Source organism: Pteropus medius, unplaced genomic scaffold (genome assembly GCF_902729225.1).
Source record: "Pteropus medius unplaced genomic scaffold, Ma_sr-lr_union100, whole genome shotgun sequence".
Lineage (NCBI taxonomy): Eukaryota > Metazoa > Chordata > Mammalia > Chiroptera > Pteropodidae > Pteropus > Pteropus medius.
In genome coordinates, this window is record NW_024350924.1 from 4792711 (window position 1) to 4817371 (window position 24661).

General features: G+C 52.3%; 2 protein-coding genes across 4 annotated transcripts; one reads left to right on the top strand and one right to left on the bottom strand.

The window, feature by feature from the left end:
• Positions 1–2065: 2065 nt before the first annotated feature.
• PPM1J (protein phosphatase, Mg2+/Mn2+ dependent 1J) lies at positions 2066–7437 on the bottom strand. Its single transcript, XM_039841213.1, has 10 exons — positions 7086–7437; positions 5642–5756; positions 4846–5133; positions 4460–4572; positions 4091–4175; positions 3446–3564; positions 3180–3243; positions 2918–3025; positions 2504–2655; positions 2066–2385 (listed from the first exon to the last, which is right to left on the bottom strand). Exons 1-10 carry the CDS (start codon positions 7409–7411, stop codon positions 2238–2240), a joined length of 1518 nt encoding a protein of 505 aa, XP_039697147.1. The 5' UTR covers positions 7412–7437; the 3' UTR covers positions 2066–2237.
• A 1493-nt stretch (positions 7438–8930) lies between these two features.
• TAFA3 (TAFA chemokine like family member 3) lies at positions 8931–19846 on the top strand. 3 transcript variants are annotated; one of them, XM_039841215.1, is made up of 6 exons: positions 8931–10795; positions 12075–12132; positions 13428–13543; positions 14152–14301; positions 15122–15246; positions 15800–15995. In XM_039841215.1, the coding sequence occupies exons 3-6, from the start codon at positions 13429–13431 to the stop codon at positions 15920–15922; spliced, it is 513 nt and encodes a 170-aa protein (XP_039697149.1). In that variant the 5' UTR covers positions 8931–10795; positions 12075–12132; position 13428; the 3' UTR covers positions 15923–15995. The 3 variants fall into 3 exon arrangements, with proteins under 3 accessions (XP_039697149.1, XP_039697150.1, XP_039697148.1); XM_039841216.1 differs by lacking the exons at positions 8931–10795; positions 12075–12132; positions 13428–13543; positions 15800–15995 and adding exons at positions 13550–13969; positions 16333–19846; XM_039841214.1 differs by lacking the exons at positions 8931–10795; positions 12075–12132; positions 13428–13543 and adding an exon at positions 13550–13969 and having other exon boundaries at positions 15800–16276.
• Positions 19847–24661: the final 4815 nt, after the last annotated feature.

Consider the following 24661-nt stretch of genomic DNA (forward strand, 5'->3'; position numbering starts at 1 on the left):
TGAGCCGCAGAGAAGTGGCTTGCCCCAATTTTTGCGATATGTATGTGACGGAACAAGACTTCAGACACTGGGGCCTGTCTGGCTCCAAAGCTTGCTCCCTGCTGGTCCCTATGCTCCTCCAACCTGTCCCTTCCTGCAGCCTGGCACTGTGGGTGGCACATAATAGGTGTTCAACAAATATTTGCTGAATGAATGAATGTTGGAAGTCACGTGGACGTTAGAGATCTGAAGTGCAACTCATACACTTGGTAAATGAGGAAACCGAGGGCCAGAGCGCTTTGGTCCCCGGGCCTCTCAACCTGCTCACTCAACATTTACCGAGTGTGAACCGAGAGCTGTGTGCTCAGTTCAGATCAATTTCTGCCAAAGTACATAGTCTAAATTCAGAAAAAGACAACTTAAAGCTAGCTAACAGTTATCGAACCCTGATTATATGGGCCTGGCTCTACCTGTGTGAACTGTTACACAGGAGGCAGTCTTTGCGGAGGAGGCATGCGTGGAGGTGAGACTGTTCTGGTGTACTTTTCACCACAACCCAGAGAACTTTTTGTTGCCTTTTGGTTTTGTGGGCACCAGGCCCAGCTGAATCCAAGGCCCGGCTGGTCCCAGGTCTGGCTGTGATCCAGGCCCGCAGCTAGGAATGGGACCCTGGATTTAAAATGTTCCATTAGTGTAGTAGGGCGCCTGCGCCTAAAATACATAAACATACTTCAGCTTATTGTATCACGCATATGTGGCTAAAAGTTACTATTGTACTCTGCTATGTGTGGAGCCATGTGGTCCCCTGGAGAGCAGAAGGGGAGCACAAAAAAGGGGAGCAGAAGAATTCTGTGTGCGCAATACCACACCGCCCCCGCCCCACCGCAGTAGACTGCACTTCCCAATAGGACTGTGCTCCGCACAATAAAGTTGGTGCCTGCCACTGCATTCTGATGTCGTCTCCTGTGCATTCTTCCAACTGGGCATCTCACCATCAGACCTTCCCTTCTCGATCAGCTTGGTGCTGACACTTGGCATAGTCGATGGGATCGGCGTGCCGGTGACAGGTTTCTAGTCAAATATACACATTTTTATCCATCTGGTTGATTTGCCAACGGCTATAACTTTGGATCTGGCACCGCTTCTTCAGTTAAACTTACGATGAAAGGAGGTCAAAACAGTTTCAGACTTTGGGTTGGGAGAGGGGTAAGTGTGGGATACCCAGCTTTGAAGGACAGGTGAAGTGTTCAAAGTGATGTGTAGGTTTTAAATGGGTTGGAGCTACTAAAGGCCTACAGAGTCACAAAAACCCCAGGAGGGTAGTGGCAGTGGTGACAGACTGGGCTGCAGGAGGAAACGGTGGCCAGATCATGAAAACCCTTATATGCCACACTAGAGAGTTGAGTGTTGATTTTGGTCTAGGTGTAGTAAGAAGCCACTGAAATGTTCTCTCAGGGGAATAACCAACTCAGATTCGCACTGCAGAAAGGTCACTCTGTCATGCCCACAGTATATTGGGAGAAACAGGGGCATGGCCTGGAGACAGAGTTAGGAGATGAGTTAGGAGGCTAATGCAGTAAAGAATTAAGGTACTAAGGTATTGACGGTAGGGGTGGAGATAAGTGGACAAATATAAAGAACGGTTTTATATAATCGACAATACTTAGTGGCTGATTAGCTTGATGAGGAAGATGTAGAAGCCAAAGGTGACCAACTCCACCTTGAGCAGCTGAGCTGGCGCCCACTGAGATGACGAACCAGAGGCACATGTTTGCCCAGGAAACGATGAGTTCAGTCTGAGGTATGTTCCACTGAAGTGCCTGTGGGATGCCTAGATGTTCAAGAGAGGACTGGGATGTGAGGGTCTAAAGCTCCGGAGAGGTCTGGCTGGAAACGCTGACTTAGACGACACCAGCGGATGACTGGAGCCACAGAACGGATGAGAGTGTGGCGGGGGGACAAGCGGAGGGCAGACGAACGAACCCCGGAACACCACAACCTTAAGACTGCCCTGGTGTACCTTCCAGCACCCCAAAGAGCTTTTTCTTGCCTTTCAGTTTCTAGTCAAAGTAGATAAACACACACATTTTCATCTATCTGGTTTATTTGCCAATAGCTATAATTTTGGATCCGATATGCCTTCTTCAGTTAAACTGCCATGAAAGGTCCGGAAGACAACCTCAGACTTTGGGTTGGGAGAGGGGTAAGTGTGGAGAGGCTGGGACGGCGGGGGTGGGGGGGGGGCAGGGCTGAGCCTCTCAGGAGTAACTGCCTGGCCCTCCCAGGGGGATGATGAAGACTGAGATGTCATCCCCGGAACCCAGCTTGTTGTTGGGGAGACGCCAACCACGGTCCCGGGGGGTGCCCCGGGCCCCCAGGACCAGAGCTTGGGCCAGAGCTGTGTACCTGCCAGGAGCACATGGGCACCAACATGTACATGGGAAGATACATACACAGGGCCCTCGCTGCTTCCCTTTGCCCCTTCCTTCCCCATTGTCATCCATCACCGCCATTCAACCCCTACCTGCTGCAGTCATTGGGCTCATAGGCTGACAGCACCCTGTCCACAGTGGCGGCGACCTCACAGTCACTGGTGACATCCCAGAGCCCATCTGTCCCCAGGACTAGCACGTCATCTGGGCAGTGCTCGTACTGCGTCAGGTCATACACTTGCACCTGGTGGGGAAAGAGGGTGGAGAGGGAGCTTGGGGATGAAGAGACCTGTGGCAAAAGCCAGCCCAACACCCCCAGAGGGAAGGTGATAAACACACACATTTTCATCTATCAGGTTTATTTGCCAATAGCTATAATTTTGGATCCGATATGCCTTCTTCAGTTAAACTGCCATGAAAGGTCCGGAAGACAACCTCAGACTTTTGGGTTGGGAGAGGGGTAAGTGTGGAGGGGTAAGTGTTAAGAAGGTCCCCATGTGGCTCACCTCGGGGAAGCAGGAGAGGAAGGGCTTGATGGGCAGGGTGGAACTGCAGACTTTGAGGTTGTGGTCTCCCAAGCCCCGGGTCACCCCGATGGTGGCCATCACTCGAGCCTAAAGGCAATGAGGCAGGGGTGCTGCCATAGCCCTCTCTCAGCCTCTCTGAAAGCACGGCCCCTCCCACCCCTGCCCTCAGGTAGCACCTCCACCTCCCTAGACAACTTGCGGTGGGTCCTCCTGCCCTCTCCCACCTCTACCGTGGAGTTACCTTTTTGCCCTCCCCACAGACCAGAGGAAACCTGAGATCCTCCAGCTCGATCTTTTTGTAGGCCCTGGGGAGGGGGGAGTAGAGGAGGCATCACCCAGGCATCAAAGGCCCTCTCCCCTAGGAGCCACGCCCCTCACACAGAACCCTAAGAGGAGCCATATCCTCCCAACTCCCAGCCTGGCCCAGTCTCCAGCTTCCACCTTGTTGCTGGTGAGGGACTGGTTGTGTCACCACGGGAATGGGCCCAGCTCTGAGGGAAGTGTTACCAGCCGGTCATGTTCTGGTCCCGATACAGCATCCTCTGACCCAGTTCCTTGGACTGAACTCTGCGGGGGAACTCGAGGTGTGTGAATTCACCGCCCAGCAGCTCCGGTTTCAGAAAGCCCTGGGGTTGGGAGTGGCCAGAGGGCATTAGGTTTACAGCACACCCTGGTGTATAAATGATCTTAATTACAGCCTTCCCTTAAACGAAGTTTACAAGGTGTTGTGCACTGTCTAATATTAACGTATATTAACTCATTTACTGCTCACGACAATCCTAAAGGCAGAAACTACTGATGCAGGTTAGGAGAGCTGTCCAAAGTCACAATTAGCAATGTACTTGAACCAGGATTCCATCCCAGGCAGTCCGGCTCCAGAGCCAGTGCTTAAAGCTCTCAACCATATTGCCCCTCAGGGGCCTTTGCTGTTCCCTCCACTCCTCTGACTCCACTTCCTCCTCAGCTGGGGCCATGGTGGGAGCACCGGAACAGCCCACGTTCCTTCCTGCTGCTTCCTCCACCACCTCAGCCCAGTGCTCCTCCCAGTAAGGAGCTGTCCGTGGAGTGGGGGTGGGGCAGTCCTTGGGACATAGGGTTCAGACAGGCACGAGGCTCAACAAAGAACAGGAGTGGGAGTTTTTTCCCACTTACGAGCAGCTGAAGACGCTGGCGCTCAGTCTCTGGGGTGAATTCCCGAGACATTGGAATGATTTCACCATTCCGGACAATGATGGCTCTGCCCGGAGAAGGAAAAAGTTTGAGCTTGGCTCTCCTCGGCCCCCTCGTGGAGAATTCCAGAAAGACCAGGCCTTCTCCATAATGGCCTTCAGGATCCCGAACCCAGACCCTCAGCTTTCCTCCACACATGGCTATTTCGGGCCCTTTCTTATGTCTGTAATCCCTCCTGACCCCCTCCGGTCTTTAATTTGTAACATCCGACATCTCATTCTTTTCTGTACCCCTATCCCAGAGTGTGACCCCCTGTAGCCACTTTCAAAGCCCTCCCCCTTCCCTGCATACCTGCTGTCACCTGCATTGGCCACATAGATCTTGCCTAGCAGGTAGACCACAACCAGTGCACAGCAGCCCCCCTCCACTTGGTGGCCACGCCGCTCCCGGGCCATCTGCTCATCCTGCCACATGAGGAAGGGTAGAAGGGGGTGGATGAAGAAAAGTTTCCAGGGTTACAGCCATCCCCCTCCCTCTGCAAAAGTAAACTGGTCCAGCCAAGCCACACTGGAAGGGAGGAGGGAAGATACGGGTGTAACTCCCCCTTCTCCCGCCCCTCTGAACCAAGCTCTGCTCAGGCTTTCTAAGGTATTGGGGGTTCTCAGGCCACCTGAACCTCACACAGAACTGACCAGGGTATCTGTCTAGCAGGCCCTTGGCCCAGGCCACCCACTCACCATGAGCTGGAAGGCATTCTCAATGGCCCCCACTACCAGGCTCTCATGGGTCACTTCCTTCTGTGAAGACCAGCAAGACTGAGGACCAACCAAGTGAGAGGAGTCCGAGGGAGCTGGGGCCCCCGGAGTGGATGGGAGGCAGACGGGAGGTGGGGAGGGGTCCTGGAGTATCTCCACTAGGTCCTTCAGCTGCTCCCGGATGTGGCGATGCAGGAGCCGGGAGGCCATTTCGGCAGCTCCACCCCCTGCATGCCCATCAAACAGGCCCCAGTAGTAGAAGCAGAGTCCCTGGTGGAGGAAAAGTTGGAGGTGAGTGAGTGTGAGTGTGAGTGAGTGACTGTGTGTGTGTGTGTGTGTGTGTGTGTGTGCACGCTATGCAGGATGAATAGTAAGCCTCTGGGCATCCATACACACATCAGAGAGGAGGGCAAAGCCTGGCAATAAAGGCAAATTAGATTTATTCACTCATTCCCCAAGGGCCTACTTTGTGACAGAAGGTAAAGCATTAAAAAAGCCAAATTCAGAGGATAAAAGGTGCAAAAACAAGCGTTGGTAATTAATTAAATCATCCATAAATACATGAGCATTTTAAGTGGAAAACTAAATATTCATACTGACGTGGTCAAATCTAACTGATCAATGCCAGATAAAGGTTCTGTGCCAGAAGCAGAAAGCTAGTGTGAGCTAGGAGGAGGTGGGTCTTGCACATGTCTCAGATTTAAAACCAGGTGCCTAGAATCCCTGGGGAGATGAGTCACTCTGTCTCTGCAGGTTAGGAAGAGGGCTGGGGGCTTACCTGGCCTCGGCTGGGCTCCCTAGGTACCCCTGAAACACTCCTCCGACCTTCCACATACACCACTTCGCAGCAAGCCTGGTCCTCATTGTGCCGGCTCTTGCCAGCGTTGATGACCCTGCCGGGCCAGAATGACCACATCAGGTTGGACACCAGACCAGGTCCTGGAATAACTCCCACCTTAGACACACACACGCACACTCTCTCTTTCTCTCTGGCCTGCTGGCCAAGCTGAGAAAGGTCACAGCCACCTGGGATCCAGGCCAGAGGGAGAAGAGAGGCAAGGCAAAGCACAGGGAGTACTGTCTGGGAGTCAGGCCCCACCACCTCATACAAAGGCTGGCAGCAGCACCTGCCTGCCTCAAGTCCCCCACCCCTGGCAAAGCAGGCATCCCTAACCGTGCTGCCAGAGGGAAGGAATGGTTGGGGGGCCCGAGGTTTTACTTCCCCGCTTGCCAAGACCTTACATCTCACCCTGAAACCCAATCAACTCTTCTAGTGCCTTGTCCCACAGCACCCCAACCTCATGCGCACACCCACCGGTATCCTAAAACCTTGTAGTGAAAGTTTCTGCTGCTTTGGCAATGAGGAAGTACTCCAGCCCAGACCGCGAAAGAGGAATTGAAATAAGGTAGGGATGGGAGCCCACTGGCATTGCGCGGGAGCCACCAACCGCCAACTCTTCCCAAATAGGAAGCTAAAGAGATGATGGGGCCACAGGTCCACCAGCCACCACCCTCGGCGACCTCAGCGCCCCCATGTCTCTCTGTGCTCCGTTTTCCCAGCACAGGCATTAAAAACACACATCGCCTGGGAGCAAGCCGGCGGCTTCCTCCGGGTATCCACTTCCTTGCCTGGCCAGCGCGAGTCCACCCGCCCGGGGGTGTTCAAAGGGGACCCTTCCGCTTCCCCGCACGGCCCCCGCCCCTGTCCCTGGGGAAGCTCGCGGCCGCCAGGTGTCGCGGACTATTTCTGGGTGTAGAGGGGGAGGGGAATGGTAAGAGGGACAGGGAACTGGGGCGCTGGGGTCGGTAAGTCTGGGAGCGAGTCTTTCTAGTCGCCATCTCCTTTATTAAAAGACACTCCCCGCTCCTTGAAACCCTTCCTCCTTTAGCCAGTAAACTGCTGGGCCACGACTGGGCACAGGCTAACTCATCCTTCGCGGGGCCCTCAACCCTCCCGACTCTGGGAGGGAACAGGGTCCTGAGGCGGCGCAGGTGAGGGTGGTCAACGAGCTGGAAGGTCCGGAGGAAGGCTACGCCGACCGGGGAAAGGGCTGGGAGGAGGTGCGGCCCGCAGCCCAGAGGATAGCAAGGGCTCTGGGAAAAGGCAGCTGCTGGCACCGAGCACAGCAAGGGGGACGCACCCAGCGCCTAAGATGCTGAGGTGAGGAGGGCAGTGGGGGTGGGTCTCCCATCCTGGTTAGGGTGTCCCCAGGGGCGCTCACTCGGCATAGCCCGTGCTCCAGGGCAGGCGACGGCCGGTGTCCGGGGGACTTTGCACAGCGCGGCCAGTGTGGTCGTCGGCGCGTCGCAGCCCCCCCGGGCTCAGCTGCAGAAAGGTCGGTCGGGAGAAGCTCGCTCGAGCCTCTGCTGTCTTCACCGGCACTGCGCTCCCGCTCCCAGCCCTCGCTGGAGGGCTCCTGGGCGCTTCCGGAGGGGCGGCGGGCAGCGCCGAGGTCGTGTTGGGCAGGTCTGGAGACTTGGAGCGCGGGGGCGGGGCGCCCCCGGAGCTCACCAGGTGCGCCACGGCTGAGCGCACCCGGTTTAGCATGCTGCCTCCCTGCCCCGCCCTCGGCCGTGGCCCCGCCCCAAGGAAGGCCCCGCCCCTAGGGCTCGCGGTGGGCGGGGCTCGCTCCCGCCCGCTCTACCCCACCATTGGCTCCCGGCGGGCAGGGCGGGTCCCCGGCAAAACTTCCTCCTGTTCTGGGCCACCCCGGAACCGCCCCACTGGCTCGCGGCATCTCCCCGCCGGGTTCCGGCTTCGCCCCGCCCCCGTTCCTTGGGGGGAGAAGGGTCTGCTCTTGTGGGAAGGGGATGGAGAGGACCTGTTTCAGCCGTGCTCTAGGTTAGTCATCAGCTAGAACCTCCCTATTGTGACGAGAGGATGGTGTCCCCTCGTTCTCAGTTGCGGCCAGCCTGCCCGGCGAGTTGATGGGGTTGGTGACCTCAGCGAAACCAGCCGCTTCTGCTACCGCTGGGTATGAAGCACCTGGTGTGATAACACCTCTGGCTGGGTCTACTGGAGTGAGAGAGTGAGGGCGAGGAAGCTGGCGTGGTGTTGGGGTGGTGACCACGCAGGCTGGAGCCAGCCATCCTGAATTATGGAGCTGGGGGTAAGTTTCCCGGCTCCGTGAAGACCACCTCGATCTGGGAGAGCGGTTGCCACTCCGACTCCGCTTTGTCTCTCAGGACCAGATTTCCCCACTTAGACCTCCCCTGACCACAGGTCTAGTTAGTGTGGATAACCACAGTAACTACTATTATTGAGGACTTACTACTTAGTAGATCCTCTAAAAAGCACTTTCCACATATTAGGCCATTTATACCTCACACCAACCCTTAAAGGTAGGTTTTATTATTATCTATTTTTACCGATGACGCTACGATCCTGTTATTTTACAGACTTGCTCCAAGAAGTCACACAGCAAACGAGAGGTTCACGCCCATGTCAGTCTCCGGACGTCCAAATCCGATTCTGTTTTAAGAACCAAGCTGATTTTGCGGGATCAGGGAGGAAGAGTTAAGAGGGAGGTGAAAGGTAGAGAGAAGAGTTGGGGTTCCTCCTCTCCCACCCTCCTCCGCCTTCTCTTAAGGCAGAGGCTGAGAGCAGTCTGGGGATGCTGAACAAGTTCTACCGCTGCCACGAGGGGGAGACAGAGGCCAGGCTAAGTTTCCTGCCTGTAAGGGGAAGGGTGGTCTCATGGAACTGATTAGTAGGTCTCTAGAGACACTTATACCCCATCCAGGGTCCAGGGCCCTTGTGGCCCTAGTGCAACTCGAAAGTAGCTCTCAGGGACCACTGAGTTCATGGTTGGGACTCCACCTCTGTTCATGGTTGGGACTCCACCTCTGGGCTTTGTGGGCAGGGTGCTTCCTGACCATAACCTTCTCTGTTCCTGGGCTAAACTGTGCCCCCAGAAGGAGTGGCTTTCCTGGCAGCTTCTAGATAAAAATCTCATAACGGTCATTCGCATTTTTAGACTTGCTATAATTGTGCCTGCACTCTGGGCAGAGAGAGCCAGGGAAAAAGAAGTCATAAGAAAAAAAAAAATCAGTCCAAAGATACAGAGTGGCACAGGCAGACAGGCAGATAAAGAACATGCTGTTGCTATGGGTAGTTCCCTTCTGTTTGAGAAAAACTGTAGCCAGCGCTCAGATCAATGGGCATAAACAGCCGCGGCAAGCCAAAGACAAGAGAAAAAATATAGCATCCTGGCTATTTTTATTATTCAGTGTTTCTGGGACACTTTGCTTACCACTTCTCTGTCACCCAGATCCCTAATCCCTGCTCTTCACAGCACCCAGCATGGTGTGGCTGCAAGTAGGCCACAGAGTCATGCCCCAGAGACGCATCAGATGGTCAGCAGGGATGTCAACAGCTCTCTTGAGCTCCAGAACAGCCCTCAGGTCATACCCAAATCCTAAAGCTCTCCTCTCCCTGAACCTCTCACTTCCTCCTCTTGGCATCATCACATTTCCTCCGTCCTCAGACTGCCCCAGAACTTGGCGAGAAGACCATCACCTCTACTCCTCCCTGAGGCAGCACAGTGAGAAGGAGAAAGTGGGGGGGTGAAGTGGGAAGAAGCAGACTTGTGAAATATTCTCCTCTGCTGGGAACTGAGCCTCTTCTCAGTGACTGGCTCTACCAGGCCTCAGCTAGGGAGAAGGGTTGGGCATCCTCAAGACAGGCCCCTTTATCCCCGGCCACATGCTGTGGCTCAGAGCTCAGAACTGGGCTTCTTTCCCTTGCATCTCTCTTCCCCATTACCCCAGCCCCAAAGCCCTCTTAACCTAAGAGGGCTGTCCCTCCTGTAAAGAGACTCATTCACAGACCGCCTCCTCCCATTTGTCTAATGCTTTCACATCCAAAATCTTGCCCTGTAAAGAGTTATAAAATTGCAATTATACTGCAGTTGTTATGATGATGAAGAAATTGAGTCTCAGAGTTTAGTTTCCAAATTGGGGTTCACACCCCTCATCCGGAGGGACCAGCCTATGGTAGCCCTCCTGCCTGCTCTACCTCTACCCCTACCTAGTCCTTCCCGCCCCTGAGGATACCTCTCCTAGGGTAGAAATCATTTGCTATTCCCGCCTGAATTTTAACCTTTTCACAGCAGAGGCTGACATATCAATCTAGAAGAGGCTTGTCAGAGAGAATTTTGTGCAATGAGAATATTATTCATTTTTCCCACCAGCACAGTGGTCCCTAGCTACAAATGGCTATTGTGCACTCGAAATGTGGTGAGTGCGAATGAAAAACTCAATCTTTACATTTTATTTAATTTCTATTTAAATTTAAATAACCACACGTGGTTAGTGGCTACCATATTACTGCAGTTCTGGAATCTGTAAAGCTTAAAACCCCCGATGGTCTGGGAAGTCACTCCTCACACTCAGTCCACCCCCCGCCCCACCTCCGGGAAGCCCCCAACCCTGGAGCGTTTTGAGGGACTTCTCTTAGTGACTCCGGCCTGCACCCGGGAGATGTTCACCCTTAAGGAACCGCGGGGGCCAGAGATCCTTTGGTTCCTCGTTCTGCCTCGACCGCCAGGGGCCGCTGCGCCTGCAGCCGGCCGGGCCGAGCGCCGTCCGCGCGCCCCTCAATGTCCCGGAGGAGGCGGCGGCGGCTGCGTGCTTCCCGGCCTGCGGGCGGGAGCCTCGGAGGGACTCCGGCTGAGCTCTGCCGAGCCGGCCTGGCGGACCCGGAGCTCCCCCATGCCCGGAGCCGGGCCCCGCACGACTGCGATGCCACTTTGGCCAGAGCCCTGCCGCCTCCGGGGCGCAGCAACTTGGTGAGGGGCTCGGGGCTCGGCACTAGACAGCACTCGAGCTGGCCGCTCCCGCCGGAAGTCCCCTTTCCGAGTCTTGGTCCCGGCCCAGGGGCAAGGAGAACCTCAGGCCAGCGGGGGGACCCGTGGCACCGCCGTGGGGGCAGGTAGGTCGCAGGGGTGGGGCTCAGAATTTGGAGGACTGAGTGGGAGCGGGGCGGGGAAGGCGAGGAATGGCAGGTGGGAGAAGGTAAGGAAAGGTTACAGGTTCTCATGGTTCACACCCCTCAACCCCGCGTTGGTTTGCCAGCTGCGAACTCAGCCTCCCCGCAGCCTGGACTGGGGTTGGGGGAAAACATGCTGGGAAACTGAGGCAAGAGTGTGGGAGCCGGAGAGGAAATCCCAGAAGCTTCTTTCTCCAGCTCTCTGAGGAAGGGAATAGAATGCCAGAGAACCCAGCCCAAACGCCACCCCCCGCCCAGGTCTTTTGGGTCTTGGGGTTCATAGGAGAGATGGGAGAGTTGGGTTGGAGGGTGTGGCAGCTCCGAGAGAAATGGGGTGGGAACTGCCTGGGAGAAGACAAAACTGCCTCTGTAGTGATCAAACTGAAAGTTCCTGATGGGGACAGGGAGAGGTGATACCCACTCAGAGAAGAGGTACATCTAGAAAAATGAGCAGCTCTCTGCCCACAGAGCACAGCCCTGCCCGGGTGTCGGCACCGCTTCCCCTGCCCCATGGTCCTCTCTGGGTTCTCACTCCAGAGGCTGGGACACAGGGTTCCCAGTCCTTCCTGGCCCCCACCATCCTACCTGCCTCAGTCCACCTCCCTTTGGAAGCTGAGGGAGGAGAGGTATTATGAAGAAATGGAGACGCTGTCGGAGCTGGGCCCTCTGAGGCTCGGAGAGCTGGAGGGCCTCCTTTATAGCCCTCTGGAGTGGGAATGGGGGTGAGGTGGCAGAGTCGAGCTGTCTCCGTATGAGTCCAGGAAGCAGGTGCGAGGGGGGTAGGAGGTGGAAGCAAAGAGGATTCAGGACCTCAGGGGTCTTTTCCAGGTGCCTCTTTGGGCAGCATCCTGTCACATTCTGCTCAGGAACCCTGCCCTGGCTTAAGCTCCATCCCAAGACCAGAGAGGTGACAGCGATGGTTCTTAGACACCTCCTACCATCAGCCCTGCTTCCCTCCTGGGACAGAGAAACTCTCAGCTACTCTTCTCAGCCTCACCACCCTATATGTTCCCAGAGTCTGCAAGGACCCCTGCAAAGTCCCAGGGCAAAGGAGAAACTGCCCCATGCCCTGGCACCTTGGGGAATAGCCTCAGAATCAGGCTCTGCTTCATTGCCCAGCCCATCCCCGCTTGCCTGCACCCAGGCCCCCCTTCGCCCCCTGCAGGACCATGAGCTCTGTCTGTCCCTTGCAACCACCCAAGAATCCTTCCTACTTGTCTAGGTCGAATGAGTCTGAGGTCAGTGGATGAACAACCAGAAGCTGAAAGATCCCCATAAAGGTGAGTGAGGAGATCGATGAAGAGAGGGAGAAGGGGGTGGACAGAGATCCAGCACCGTATCTAAGAGCGCGGCCAGGTGCTGGCATTCGATTTGACCTCTAGTGTCCCCGGTGCTGTGCTGGCAGCCAAGGGAGCCCAGCAATGGCCCAGGGGCCCAGCCATGCAGCAGAGCAGAAGCTGCTCTGTCCTTCTGCTTCCCAGGGACTCCCTCCATTTCTAGTCCATCCTCTGGGATAGATTGGGGAGGCCTGAGCCATCGAGGATAGGGGAGCGGGGCAGAAGGAGGGGAAAGAGAGCAGAAGCAAGGTGCGAATAAGGCAGGCTCCTGGGCTCTGGGCTCTGCCACCCACATGCTGCCTGGCCTTGGGCAGGTCATTTGACTTCTATTAGCCAGTTTCCATTCTTCCTTTCTAAATTTAAATTTGTTTAAATCGACTTGCTAGTACATTCTTATGGTTCAAAACCCAAAATATAAAAGAGCGATAGGTAGGAAAATAAGTCTCCCTCTACCTTTATCTCCCAGCCAACTAGTTCCCCTTTTTGGTGGCAACCCGTGTTTTTGTATTTTCCAGAGCTAGCTTATACATATTTGAGCAACACATATGATCTCTCTCTTTTACTCATTTTATACGCACCATCCTGCACTTTGCTTTTTTTTTTTTTCCCTTAATGGTGGATTATGGTTAGAGAGCCTTTGTGTGCCTCGCACGTAAAGCATCCTCATTCTTTTTTTTTTTTTTTTTTCTTTTTACAGCTGCCTGGATGGGACTGCATTTGTACAAATGCTCCCAATGTATTTAGCCGGCCCGTGTTTGATGGTTGCTTAGGCTGCGTCCAGGCTTTTTGAGTATCAGTTTATTCATCTGTAAAATAGGTACAGATGATCCTCCTTTGTAGGATAGCCCTGAAAGATTCAAGAGCATGTTTGCTACGTGCCTGGGGTCAAGTGCTTCAAAAACAGGAGTCAGCATTTCTGTTCCTCCCATGTCACAGCCCTGCGTGGGATCATGTCTCGTTCATCGTTCAAGACCGCTCCTAAATGTCATCTCCAAAAAGCTTTCTGTGTTTTCCCCAACAGGACAGTCTCTCTTGCCGTTCCCTTTCCTGCTAGGAAAATACTCACTACTTTCCACAGAAGTTTGTGCCAGGCTGAGAGCTGCCTGGGGACAAGAGGTGCACCCTACTCACCTCTGTGCCTCCCAGAGTGCATGGCACAGAGGCGCTGGGATTGGGCGCTGGGACAGGGTAGGGGAGCCCTGCCTGGACTCAAGCAAGGTGCACCCTTTTCTCCGCAGGATGCCTGAGAGGGCCTCGTGGAACTGGAGCCCTGGCAGCTGGCTGCTGGCACTTTGCCTGGCCTGGCTGTGGACCATCCTGGCCTCGGCTTCCTTGCAGCCTCCAACTCCCACAGGTTTGGGGGTGGTGGCAAGGTCTGGGGAGGGAGCTTCCCAAGATACCTGAAGAGTTGGACACCACCCCACCCCATTCCTCAGCAGGCAGATCTCCGAGACAGAATCTAGGGGCCCTGGCTCCTCGTCTGTTCTTCACCCTCTGCTGTTCCAGTGGAGAAGGCGAGGGCAGACCCATCGCACACCTTCCCATTTGGGCCAGAAGGGGCTATGCAGGGAGAGGCGCCCTCGGGTGGGGGCTTAAGTCTAGTCTCCTGGCCTAATTCTGTGGTTTTCCTTCTGCGATGGCTAAAGCCTGTGTAAGCGGATGATCCTCCCCACGCATTGTAAGCCCTGGGCCCTTGCCCTCACCCAGAGGAAGCCAGGGAGGTGGGGGTTGGTGTGGGACTCCATCTTTCTTCTGCCTAAGGACCAGGCTCTGCCAAAGGGTGAGGAGTGTGGCCTCCCTGGGGAAGAAGAAGGGGCGGGGACACTGAAGCAGTAGGCAGATTTCATCTGTTCCCTCCTCCCCTAAGCCGGGAGGAAGGCCTTGTGGACAGCCAGGGTGGGTGGGATGGGAACAAGGTCATGGCCCTGGGCCGGGCGCCTGATCTTGTGCGGGCTTCTGCAGTCCCTGTGAAGCAGGGCACCTGCGAGGTGACAGCTTCTCATCGCTGCTGCAACCGGAACCGCATCGAGGAGCGATCCCAGACTGTCAAATGCTCTTGCTTTACTGGCCAGGTGGCTGGCACCACACGGGCAAAGCCCTCCTGCGTGGACGGTGAGTGAGAGGCTGGACCGGAGGGGACGGCCAGAGAGCTAAGAAGATCTGTCTCGGCCTCACCATCTGCTGGGAATACGATTTCTTACCCATCTCAGGGCTTCCATGTCAAGTCTCAAGTGATGGGGCAACCTCTGGGGAGAGGGGGGCAAAGGTGGCCATGCTCATCTCTTATAGGAGGAAAACTCCTGTTACGCGCACGCCCTCCCTCCTGTCTGCACCCTCTGCCTGGCGCTCACACAGACACAGATGCCTGCAAACGTTGCTTGCTTCCCTTGCTGCTTCTTCCCAGCCTCTGACACACACCTGCCTCCCACACACGTCCGCCTCCCGTTCTCAAGCCAGCCTTTCCCCTCGCCTCACGTGGACGTGTGTATCGCTCACCCATGCATTCCTTCACACCCACCCCCTTTCCCACAGCGCCCCCCCATGCTCATTTTCTCACACTCACGTGGCAGCACTATAAACGTGCCCACTGGTGCTCACACACATACCTGCTTGTTCACTCCCGGTCCGTGGACCCCTGCTCACACACACTAAGGGGGTGTGTTGAGACTGTGCCTCTCTGCTAATGACGCAGTGGCTGAATTTGAGAGGTGCCTTAGAGACGTCCCCTGCCTTCACCCTGAGCCATCTTTGGTGAAATGCAGGAGTCAGTGGCATTGAGGTTGATATGGTTAAGTGCTCAGGCCTCAGCCCGAGTTGGGGAGAGACTCAAAGCCAGGGGTGGTTGGGCATCCTGCACAGACCCTCCTTCCTTGACTGTACACTGTACTCACGGTGAGCTGAGCGCTGCCCTCACTGCCTCCTGCTCCCACAGCCTCCATCGTCCTGCAGAAGTGGTGGTGCCAGATGGAGCCCTGCCTGCCGGGGGAGGAGTGCAAGGTGCTCCCCGACCTGTCGGGATGGAGCTGCAGCAGTGGACACAAAGTCAAAACCACCAAGGTATCTAGGGGTGAACACTTCGTCCTCCACTACCGTTCCCCCTTGCCCTGGGGTAGAGAAGGGGGTGCAGGAGCCCTACGGGGATGTCCGTGTTTCAAGGTGAGATCTGTGAACCCTGTGGGCACATCTCCGGATGGTCCCCCAAGGTCTGTCTTCCCTCTGGGGACTGGAGTTTGGGCTTCTGGATCTGAAATCTGATGCGCCCTCCCGGGCACATTTCCCGATGGCTTCGTATGCTTCGGTTTCCTCCTCTGCCTGCAGTGAGCCTGCCTCTGGAAAGTGTCAGGTCCGCAAGAACAAAGTAGAGAACTGAGGAAATCCTCTAGATAATTCAGAGGGGACTCTCTACAGTAGCCACTGACCCCACCCAGCAGCCCCATAATTCCTAACTCGCACCCGCCTTCCGCTAGCGGAACTGCTGTGCTGTGATGGTTTTCACGGTTTGCTGCCTGCCCCACAGGACAAGGGCTAATTAAAGTGTTACCAAACTCGTTAGCAAGTCCGCGTGTGTCCGGGCTCATCTGTTCTTTCGCTGTTATCACCATTCGTACAGGCGATGGCACTGCGGGGTCAGCCGGACTCCGCCTCTGCCTCCCTCGCCAGCACCGCACGTAGCAAGCAAGCAAGCAAACAGATACAAAGCACAGAGACAGAAAGGCAGCCTTCAGCGCTCTGAAGAGAGCAGAGTTTTCAGAGAGCACAGAACGTAAGGAGCTGCAGCACTGAAAAATGTGGCTGGGTATAAAGAAGAGCTTTCTATCTGCAGGCAGGCAAGGGAGACTTACATTCTGAGTATATTTAAGACTAGAAGAGAGTGAGACCCCTCACAGAGCTGGTGATATTTGTGACTATTTTATAGGTTTGGGTTCGTAGCCTGTAGATCACTGTGCTTGCCGTTCGGGTAGCGATTCTGAAGCACACGGTGGTGAGGCGTGCCTGATTTATGTTTGCATGGCCACCTAGCCACGCTTTCCTGGGCTAGACTGCTTTAGGGGGAAGGGATGGCAGCAGTGACCTCTACATGACCTGCCTATCCTGGGGGTGTTCATTCCCTTCTCTAACCTTCCCCCATCACTTGCTCTCTAGGTGACACGATAGCTTTTGGGTCACAGCCTGGACGGGACAGCTTGACTGAGCCACGGACTGAAGCATGGTATCCGGTCATCACCCAGCAAGAATGGAGGTTCACTCACCTCGACACACGCCCTGTGCCAAACGCAGTGTCCCTGCTTCCGGGGGCGTTGCAGTTAAGCTGCTCAGCGGGTATGCACAGATCTCGCCACATCCCTAGTGCTGTGCTGGGCTCTCCTGGGGGGCAGGGAAGAAGGTCAGGATACAACTCCTGCCCTCAAGGAATGTCCAGTCAAGTTGGAGAGCTGACGAAAGGCAATTTGGATTAAGGTATGTGGTATCAGACCGGCTTCTGGGCCACAGGCTGTGGGCACTTTGGGGGGTTTGGGGATGAGACTCCCGCAGCTCTTCAGCCACCCGCTGCACAAAGACAAGGGTCACACCTAGCACCAACCACTCGCCTCCCTCACATCAGTCCGAATCCCCAGCAAGCTGCTAACACGTTGAAGGAAAACGCTCTCCCCTTATGCCAGACTGGCTGTGTCTCCTTTGGATGGGACTGGCTTGACTTGGGAAGGAATACAGAGATGAAGCCAGACAGCTTCCAGCGAAGTTTCTGCAGAGGCATGGCCTGATTTGGCTAGTTCATTGGGTTTGAGATGGACAGGACCTTAAAATCATCACCATCCAAGCACCTCAGGTTTTTGTTTGTTTGCTTGTTTGGACAGATGAGTAAACTGAGTCCCAGAGAGGTGAGATGACTTGCCCAAGGCCTCACAGCTGGGGCCTCCGATTCTCTAAGACTAGTGACCTTTCAATTCAGCCTGGATGTGGATTCCAACCTGGGCCTTCCATGTTGTTTTTTATCTCTCAAGAACAGAAACCTGCAAAGAACAGCTGCACAGCAGCAACATTTTTCTCAGGAGACCCTAGAGCAGGAACTTTTATAAGGTCACTGTTCTCCTATCTGAAATGATCCAGAATACCTGCGCACCAGGATGTGGGGCCACTGGATCTCCGCTTTGTCCTCAGCTCAGAAAATTCCGAACAGGCCCCATGATAGCCCAGAGCTCACGCAGCCCATTTACAGCTGGCGCACTTGGAGCTGGCAGCCCCATTGCTCACTCTGACCCATCTCTTCCACAGTCCTGAGGCTGTAACTCTTGGAGGATCTGGCTCCATGGGAGGTCTGGGCGGGGTCCAGGACTGCTCAGAGTCCTTTCCCTTCAAAGGCCTGGCTGGGCAGGAGGAGAGCCCCTGCTGGGCTGGGTGGTTGAGAGTTGACAGTTGGTACAGGCTTCAGGGACTCAGAGACAGGGGCTACTTGGGTATCTCTTCAGTAAGAGAATTACAACCTCAGTGACTGCTGGGGTCAGCTGGGATCACCAGGATTGCAGAGTACGGGGAGCAGGGGTGTCAGCAGAGACCAACATAGACGATGCTGAATTTACTGTCGATATCAGCCCCTCACTGCTTCTCTCCCTCCCTCCCGTACTGCAGAACCAAGACCATTCCCCCGGACTTCAGAGTTTATCCTCTTATTTTTGTTTTGTTTTTGGTGATGGGGTGAACAGTGATGGCATCTTCTTACTAGACTAAATATCAGAATTCTGACAACTTCAAATCTCTGCCCATACGGAGTCACAGGGTGGAGTGGTAAAGGAGCAGGTCAAAGGTTGGCATCACCTCCTTCAAGCCTGCGGAGTACATTAGGGCTTGGCACATTTCTGGAAAGGGCCAGGTAGTAGATATTTTAGGCTTCACAGGCCACATACAGTCCTTTTGGTGTATTTTTCTTTGGTGATTTTGTTTGTTTGTTTTAAAAAACCTTTTAAAAAATGTAAAAAATATTCTTAGCTCAAGGACGACAAAAGCAGGCCCCAGGCTGTTTGGGGAAGGTTGCCAGTGAACCTTTGCAGGCAGGCCATCTTCATCTGCAGCTTAGGACTGCCTCCCAGCCTCCTGGCCTGTCTTAGGTGCAGTGGGAACCTGAGCTTGAAGTCTGTGTTGGGTTTTGTTTTTCTTCTAATGCTCCTTGAGAGATTGGTGAGTGAATTATTTAGGCTACAAATAGACAGCGTTAGCAGAGTCAGACAATGAGAGCCGCTTTCCTGGAGGCCAAGATGTGGGCTTCTCCACTCCCTCCCCGCCCCCTTGAGACGCTGTTGTGGAGGCAGGAAGAGGGCTCCTGCCCCCTGCCCATCTGCCTGGTCCACAAGCTGTGGGGCTATGAGCTGGGGATGAACCTGAGAGAGTGGGATGAGGCCATACAACACCCACCCCCCACCTCCCCCAAACTGTCAACCACTGCCAGCCCCGGCCTCAGCCAAAGTCCAAGCCCCCTGATGCTCCCTGACCTCTCTCATCCCTGCTTACAGAGCCGACCTCTTTCCTTTGGCATGTGTTAGGATCTGCTAAGTCTTTTTTTTTAACCCCTCAAAGTCTCCGTTTCTTCCTGACCTAGTCAGATACTTATCTGGTGGGCTTTGAGGAGTGTCGTTTACATGGCCTGGAGACCCGCACACAGAAGGGTCGGGTGGAGAAAGGAAAGCATCCCACCTCCCAATAGCAGTGGCTCCCACTAGGGCCCTATTTCCAACTAAGTCAATATTTGTGTGCATTTTGTATCTACTGCAACCTCGGTTTAGGAATGGAAATTGATTTTCCTAGAGCACAGGGGTCCTGGAGTCCTCTGTCTTCCTTTTCTCCTAGTCAGATGGGCTCTCAGATTCCCTGAAGTGAGCTGGTGTCCCCACCCCCTCAGCCATGAAGGCCTTAGGAAGGCCCCCAGCTCCAGGAAATCATGTGGCTAATTTCTGTGACCTCCCGGCAGTTTCATTAAGGTCTGTGAGTGACATCCTAATTAATGGCCCCAGACAGTTGCCTGGAGTTGAGGCTGCAGCTTCCTAAAATTACAAGCTTAGAGCTAAAAGGGACTTTAGAGATCAGTTAGCCAACTCCCTCATTTGACAGATGAGGAAAAGGAGACTCCGAGAGGTTAGGTGATTTGTTCAGTCACACAGCTAGCTGGTGGCACATCCTGCCCAGTGATCAAGACAAGTGCTGTTTATACTACTACACAGTGCCTCTTGACTCTAGTACAGATGAGGAGGCTGAAAAGCAGCCAGGCCTTAGCAAGAATGAACATGAAAGAGACTCATTCTAAAATCGCCAACCCGTAAGCACAAGGGGACAGGGTGAAGAAGAATGCGAAGCATTTAGAGATATACACACAGAAAGAAGGAAGTCAGCATGAAAAGGAGGAATTAAGATCATTCATTCAGAAGAACATCAAAACACCAAAGCATAGCACGAAATAATTAGAACAAAACTGATGCCACATCCAAAACAGTTGATTTTTGTCCTTTTTTGAGGAGACAGAGTAGAGCCCCTATCAACCTTTGGAAGACCTGCGAAGCCAGTCTTGATGGCTTCTGGGTTTAGACCCTTGTGCAGGGGTCTGCAAACTAAGGCCCATGGGCCAAATCTGGCCTGCTGACTTTGTAAATAAAGTTTCGTTAAAACAGAACTGTGTTCATTTGTTTATTATTGTCTATGACTATTTTCCTGCTCTGAGAGCAGAGCTGAGTCATTGTAAAGAGACCATATGGCCCATGAGGCCTAAAATATTTACTAGTGAACCCTTTATAGAAAACTTTTGCCAACTCCTGCCCTAGCATTTTTATTGAACCTTTTTCAGTCCATCCATATTAATCTGGAAAATGATGACTCTATATTTCTGGATTTGGGATTTTTTTTTTGGAGGCTGTGCCTGTGTCCCCTTTAACCCATTCTAGTGCTACCTGTGAGTTCTAACAACCAAAGAAATGAAGACATAAAGAAGACAGAGGCCAACAGAAAGTCTTGAAGCAGATGAATGCTTCCCTAATATGTTGTCACACCCCAGATCAGCACAGGTCATATTCTCCAAGTTCATGTAACTTCTACTTTTAAATTTAAAGTAACTACCGGTGCACCCATGTGTAAAGATGTAATTGTGTATGCATGCATGCTGCTGGTGTTTCTGTGCATCTGTGGATTCGAGTATCTCCACACGCATAAGCAAGGCTGATATTAAAAATATATAATGAGTTCGGTTCAGAGGCTGACTAGTCAAGACAGATGGCAGCCTATCTGTCAGACCGGGTTATGCTGGCCGCACAAAGCCCAGCATGCAACTGCTCGTTCCCACTCCACCTGCTGTGGCTGAGATGGGCTCCAGAACAAGGGAGGGCCCACTTCTCCCTTACCTCAGGATGAGCAGCTAAGCTGGTTCCTGACTTCCTTGGGTTTGTGATTTGTCATTGTGTATGGGTGTGTACATGGGTACAGAAGCTACTGGACTCAGATGGCTGTAAACATTGTATTTGGAACAGACATGTAGACTGGGCATAAGGAGGACCAGACAACTGCCTTTCAAGCCTTACGTGAGAGAACAAACTCCCCTTCAGTCTAACTTAGCCATTTTCAAAGGCTGGACTGACCTATATGCTGGGTGACTGGTAATACACTGTAACTTCTATTAGTGAATGTCTACCATGTGTCAAACACCATGCCAGTCTCTTTATATAGGTAATAGTAACTTAAATGGGACTCTTCCCATCTCAGAATTAGGGCAGAGGCCCCAAAGGTCAGGAAAAGAAAGACAGGTATCAACTATTCTCAACTACTCCCACATTCTAAATCAAAATGTTAAGACTATTTCTACAGATTCATAAAATAAATGTTCCCCACCTCCAGACTGCATATGAGAAGGCTAAGAGTTTAGGTTGAAAGGCGAGTGAGTGGTAATTATGATCTGTCTGGAGTGTTACCAGCCAGGGGGAAAGTTTAGGTGTTGATTCTTTCTCACTATAACCCACTTAAGGTGGGGATTGCAGAAAAGAACTCCAAGAGCTTGATTTGAATTGATTGGAGTGTGGGAAACAGAGAAACTCAGGCCTAAAGAATAATCGAAAGATGAGTGGCTGTGGCTGGCTTGCTGGCCTAGATAGTGACCTTGAAAACTATCTTGGGAGTGAGCTGTACCTCCAGAGCTTAGCAGAGCACAGATACTTGTATGTTTTCCAAGGGCCAGACGAGGAGTGCCCAAGAGGGCTGCCCAAAAGTGACCCCAGTTAGGGAAAGACTACCAGACAGAAGTCATGAGGCTGAGAGAGTGTCATAAGTGGCCAGTGGGAGGAGATATCACCCATACCAAGGGACCTGTAAGTCAGAGATCCCCAGCAACAGGGCATCTTCCAGAAACCCGGGGAGTTGTCCCAGAAGACAATGTCCAAACCCCGATATGTAAAGAGACTTAGAGAGATTCAAAGACATTAAGTAATTTTCTGAATATCAAAGCGGCTAATAAATGGCATGTGGTGTCTATGTACTGTTTGGATTTGGGTAAGGTAAAACTACATTTCCCAGAATCCTTCCCTGCGTGCTTCCAGATTAGAGTTGGCCGAAGATTAATTTGTGAATAATTTGGAAGGCAGAGAAGTGCAGCAGTAGCAATTACTCTCTGAAGGTTGTCATGGTTCGAAGTGCCAGCAGGTCCCAGGCGATACTCATGTTTCCTCACTCCAAGTCCAGCTTTACTTAGCAACTCCCAGCCCTTCTGACCAATAAACAAACCCAGGCCAACCCCAAGATGCAGAGGTAACAGCCTTCCATAAACACTTCTCCACTGAGTCTCCAGGATCCTGCCCTAACAATTGGACATGCCACTTGGCTATGTTGAGTTTGGTTTTCAGAAATCTCAATCCTGCAACTATAGGAAATAAGGGTTTTTCGTTTTTTTGTTTGTTTGTTTTTGTTTTTTTAAGGCAATCAAAGAACAATCCTGCTCCCTTACCAAAGCCTTGAGCTGGGTATTTAAAGCCCTGAGCTCAAATTGTCTTTCTCTAAGTTCTTGAGTGCATTTGGAAGCAACCAACTAACCCCGCTGTACTCTTTATTTCCATTAAATTGTTTAATGGCAGCAACTACTTGGTCACCCAAAGCCAAGTGGCAATCTCTACTTCCATTTTAATAGAATCATTCTTGTGTCCCCTAGTGGAGACATTCTTTTCTTGGAGACTCTAAACCAGCAGTGCCCAAAGTGTTAGGAATGAGAAATAGCATTTTGCTAGTGAATCATTAGGGATAGGACTGAAAAGAGCTACTCTCATTTCCACTCCATATTGGGTCACTAACACATGCAATGAGGGCTATTATGGTGATAAATGTTAAGTGGAAACCTCTAGAAATGGCCTGTACCTACCAAAATGCTAAGACCAAGGCAATATCATTCCTGGAGGGATTGCAGAGATCGGTGTCACCATCAGCGCTTGAAGGATACAGTAGTGATGATTCCCACCATATTTTCTTTCAACTTGCCTATTTGTAGAATACAGATGAATCCTGGAGAATGACAGTGGATTACCATAAACTATCGGTCTGACTCCAATTTCAGATCCTGTTCCAGACATGGTTTCTTTCCTGGAACAGAGACAGCCCTTGGCATCTGGAATGCAGCTATTGATATGGCAAATGCGCACGCGCGCGCGCACACACACACACACACACACACCCCTGTTGGTAAAGATCACGAGAAGCAATCTACTTTCAACTGGCAGGGCAGGGTCAGCAAAACACCTTCAAGAGCAGGAAGTAACAAGTACTCTAGATAGTTTGGTGAGACACATGTATGCCAGATGGTGGGAAATCAGTCCCACAGCAATTAGGGAGCTTGTCACCCTGGTAAATTTTCTAGGGGCCCAGCGACCTGAGGCATGTCAAAATATCCCTGTAAGGTGAAAGCAGTTTGCTGCCTCTGGCTTCTCCTACCAGTAAAAATAAGGGACTCTCTGGATTTTGAAAATAACATATCCTTCATTTGGGCATGCTGCTCTAATCCATCAAAAAAAGTCAAAAGTCTGTGAGTAGAATCCAGAATAAAAGAAAGCTCTGCAATAAGATTATGCTTCTGTGCAAAGTTATCTGCCCCTTGGGCCATACAAACTGTCATATCCAATGGTTCTTGAAGTATCTGGCCACTGTAGGAGCCACAGACACTGCATGGAGCCTTTTGCAGCCCTGAAGATGGATCACAGAGCAAACCGTTAGGATTTTGGATCAACTACCTGAAGGTGAAAAGTACTACTGCTCCATTAAGAAGGGACTGCTCCACTCAGGACAAAGAATAGTGGCAAAGAAAATTCTTCCTAATGTGCAGAATTTTGAGCAGTACACATGGTTGCTCATTTTGCCTGGAAGGAGAGATGGCTTAAGGTAGAGATATTCACTGAAAAAAGGGTGTATATGCTGTGGCTAACGATGTGCCCTGATGTTCAGGGTATTAGGGGAAACACATTTGGAAAATCGGTGATAAGGAAGTCTGGGGAAGAGGAATGTGGATGAACCATTCTAAACTGATACTAAGTGTGAAAATATTCATCTCCTACATGAATTTTCACCAAAACACAACCTTTTTAGAGCAGGATCTTAATGGTCAGGATACCAAGGTGTCACATCCTTTCTCCATTTTCTCCAGTCATTCCTGTCTTTGCCCAATGGCTCATGGTGGCAAAAACACAAGTTATGCGTGGCTCAGCACTACGGGCTTTCATTTGTCAAGTTTGCTATGCTTATAGCCAACAGCAGAGACCTACAGTGAACCCCCAATATGGCACTATTCCCCAGGGTGAACAGCCAGCCCCTTGGTGACAGGTCGATTATACTGGAACACTTCCATCTGGAAAGGACAATCCTTCCCCCTAGTAGATACTTACTCTGGACATGAATTTTTCTTCCCTGTCCACATGCTTCTGCCAACACCACCATCTATGGACTTACAGAATATCTTATTCATTGTCATAGCTTCTGACTAGGAACTCATTTAACAGCACGTGAAGTATGATTATGGGCTCATGAACATAGAATTCAGAGATCTTAAAATGTACCCGATCACCTTGAAGTAAATGGCCTGAGAGGATGGTAGAATGATCAGGTTTTACACTAGCTGAGTGCCGACATTTGGCAGGGCTTGGGCAATGTCCTCCAGGATGCTGTATGTGCCCTGGATCAGTGTGACCTGTAATGCATGGTGCAGAGGTAAAATGGAAATGGCTTCTGTCATCATTACTCCTAGTGATCCGCTAAGGAAATTTTTACTTCCCAGACCCACAACTCTGGGTTCTTCTGGTTTAGAAAACAATTTATCTGCCTATATTAATTATATGTACATAAAATATATTATTAGAGATATCTCTCAGTGACTGTATTAGGTGAAGTGTTTGCTGAAAGCAAAGAGAATACAGAATGAATGGTAGAGAAGGAAGTTAATATCAGCTTTAACCACATGACCAGTTATAGAAAT

What these genes read in the sequence shown, in the direction of transcription:
- PPM1J (XM_039841213.1), bottom strand. Translation starts at nt 7,411, where the DNA reads ATGCTAAACCGGGTGCGCTCAGCCGTGGCGCACCTGGTGAGCTCCGGG. An exon ending in GCCAATGCAGGTGACAGCAG is followed by an intron (nt 4,176 to 4,459) that starts GTATGCAGGGAA and finishes TTCTCCGGGCAG; the next exon opens with AGCCATCATTGTCCGGAATG. An exon ending in GCCAGCGTCTTCAGCTGCTC is followed by an intron (nt 3,565 to 4,090) that starts GTAAGTGGGAAA and finishes TCCCAACCCCAG; the next exon opens with GGCTTTCTGAAACCGGAGCT.
- TAFA3 (XM_039841214.1), top strand. Translation starts at nt 13,849, where the DNA reads ATGATCCTCCCCACGCATTGTAAGCCCTGGGCCCTTGCCCTCACCCAG. An exon ending in GGACCAGGCTCTGCCAAAGG is followed by an intron (nt 13,970 to 14,151) that starts GTGAGGAGTGTG and finishes GGGCTTCTGCAG; the next exon opens with TCCCTGTGAAGCAGGGCACC. An exon ending in AAAGCCCTCCTGCGTGGACG is followed by an intron (nt 14,302 to 15,121) that starts GTGAGTGAGAGG and finishes CTGCTCCCACAG; the next exon opens with CCTCCATCGTCCTGCAGAAG.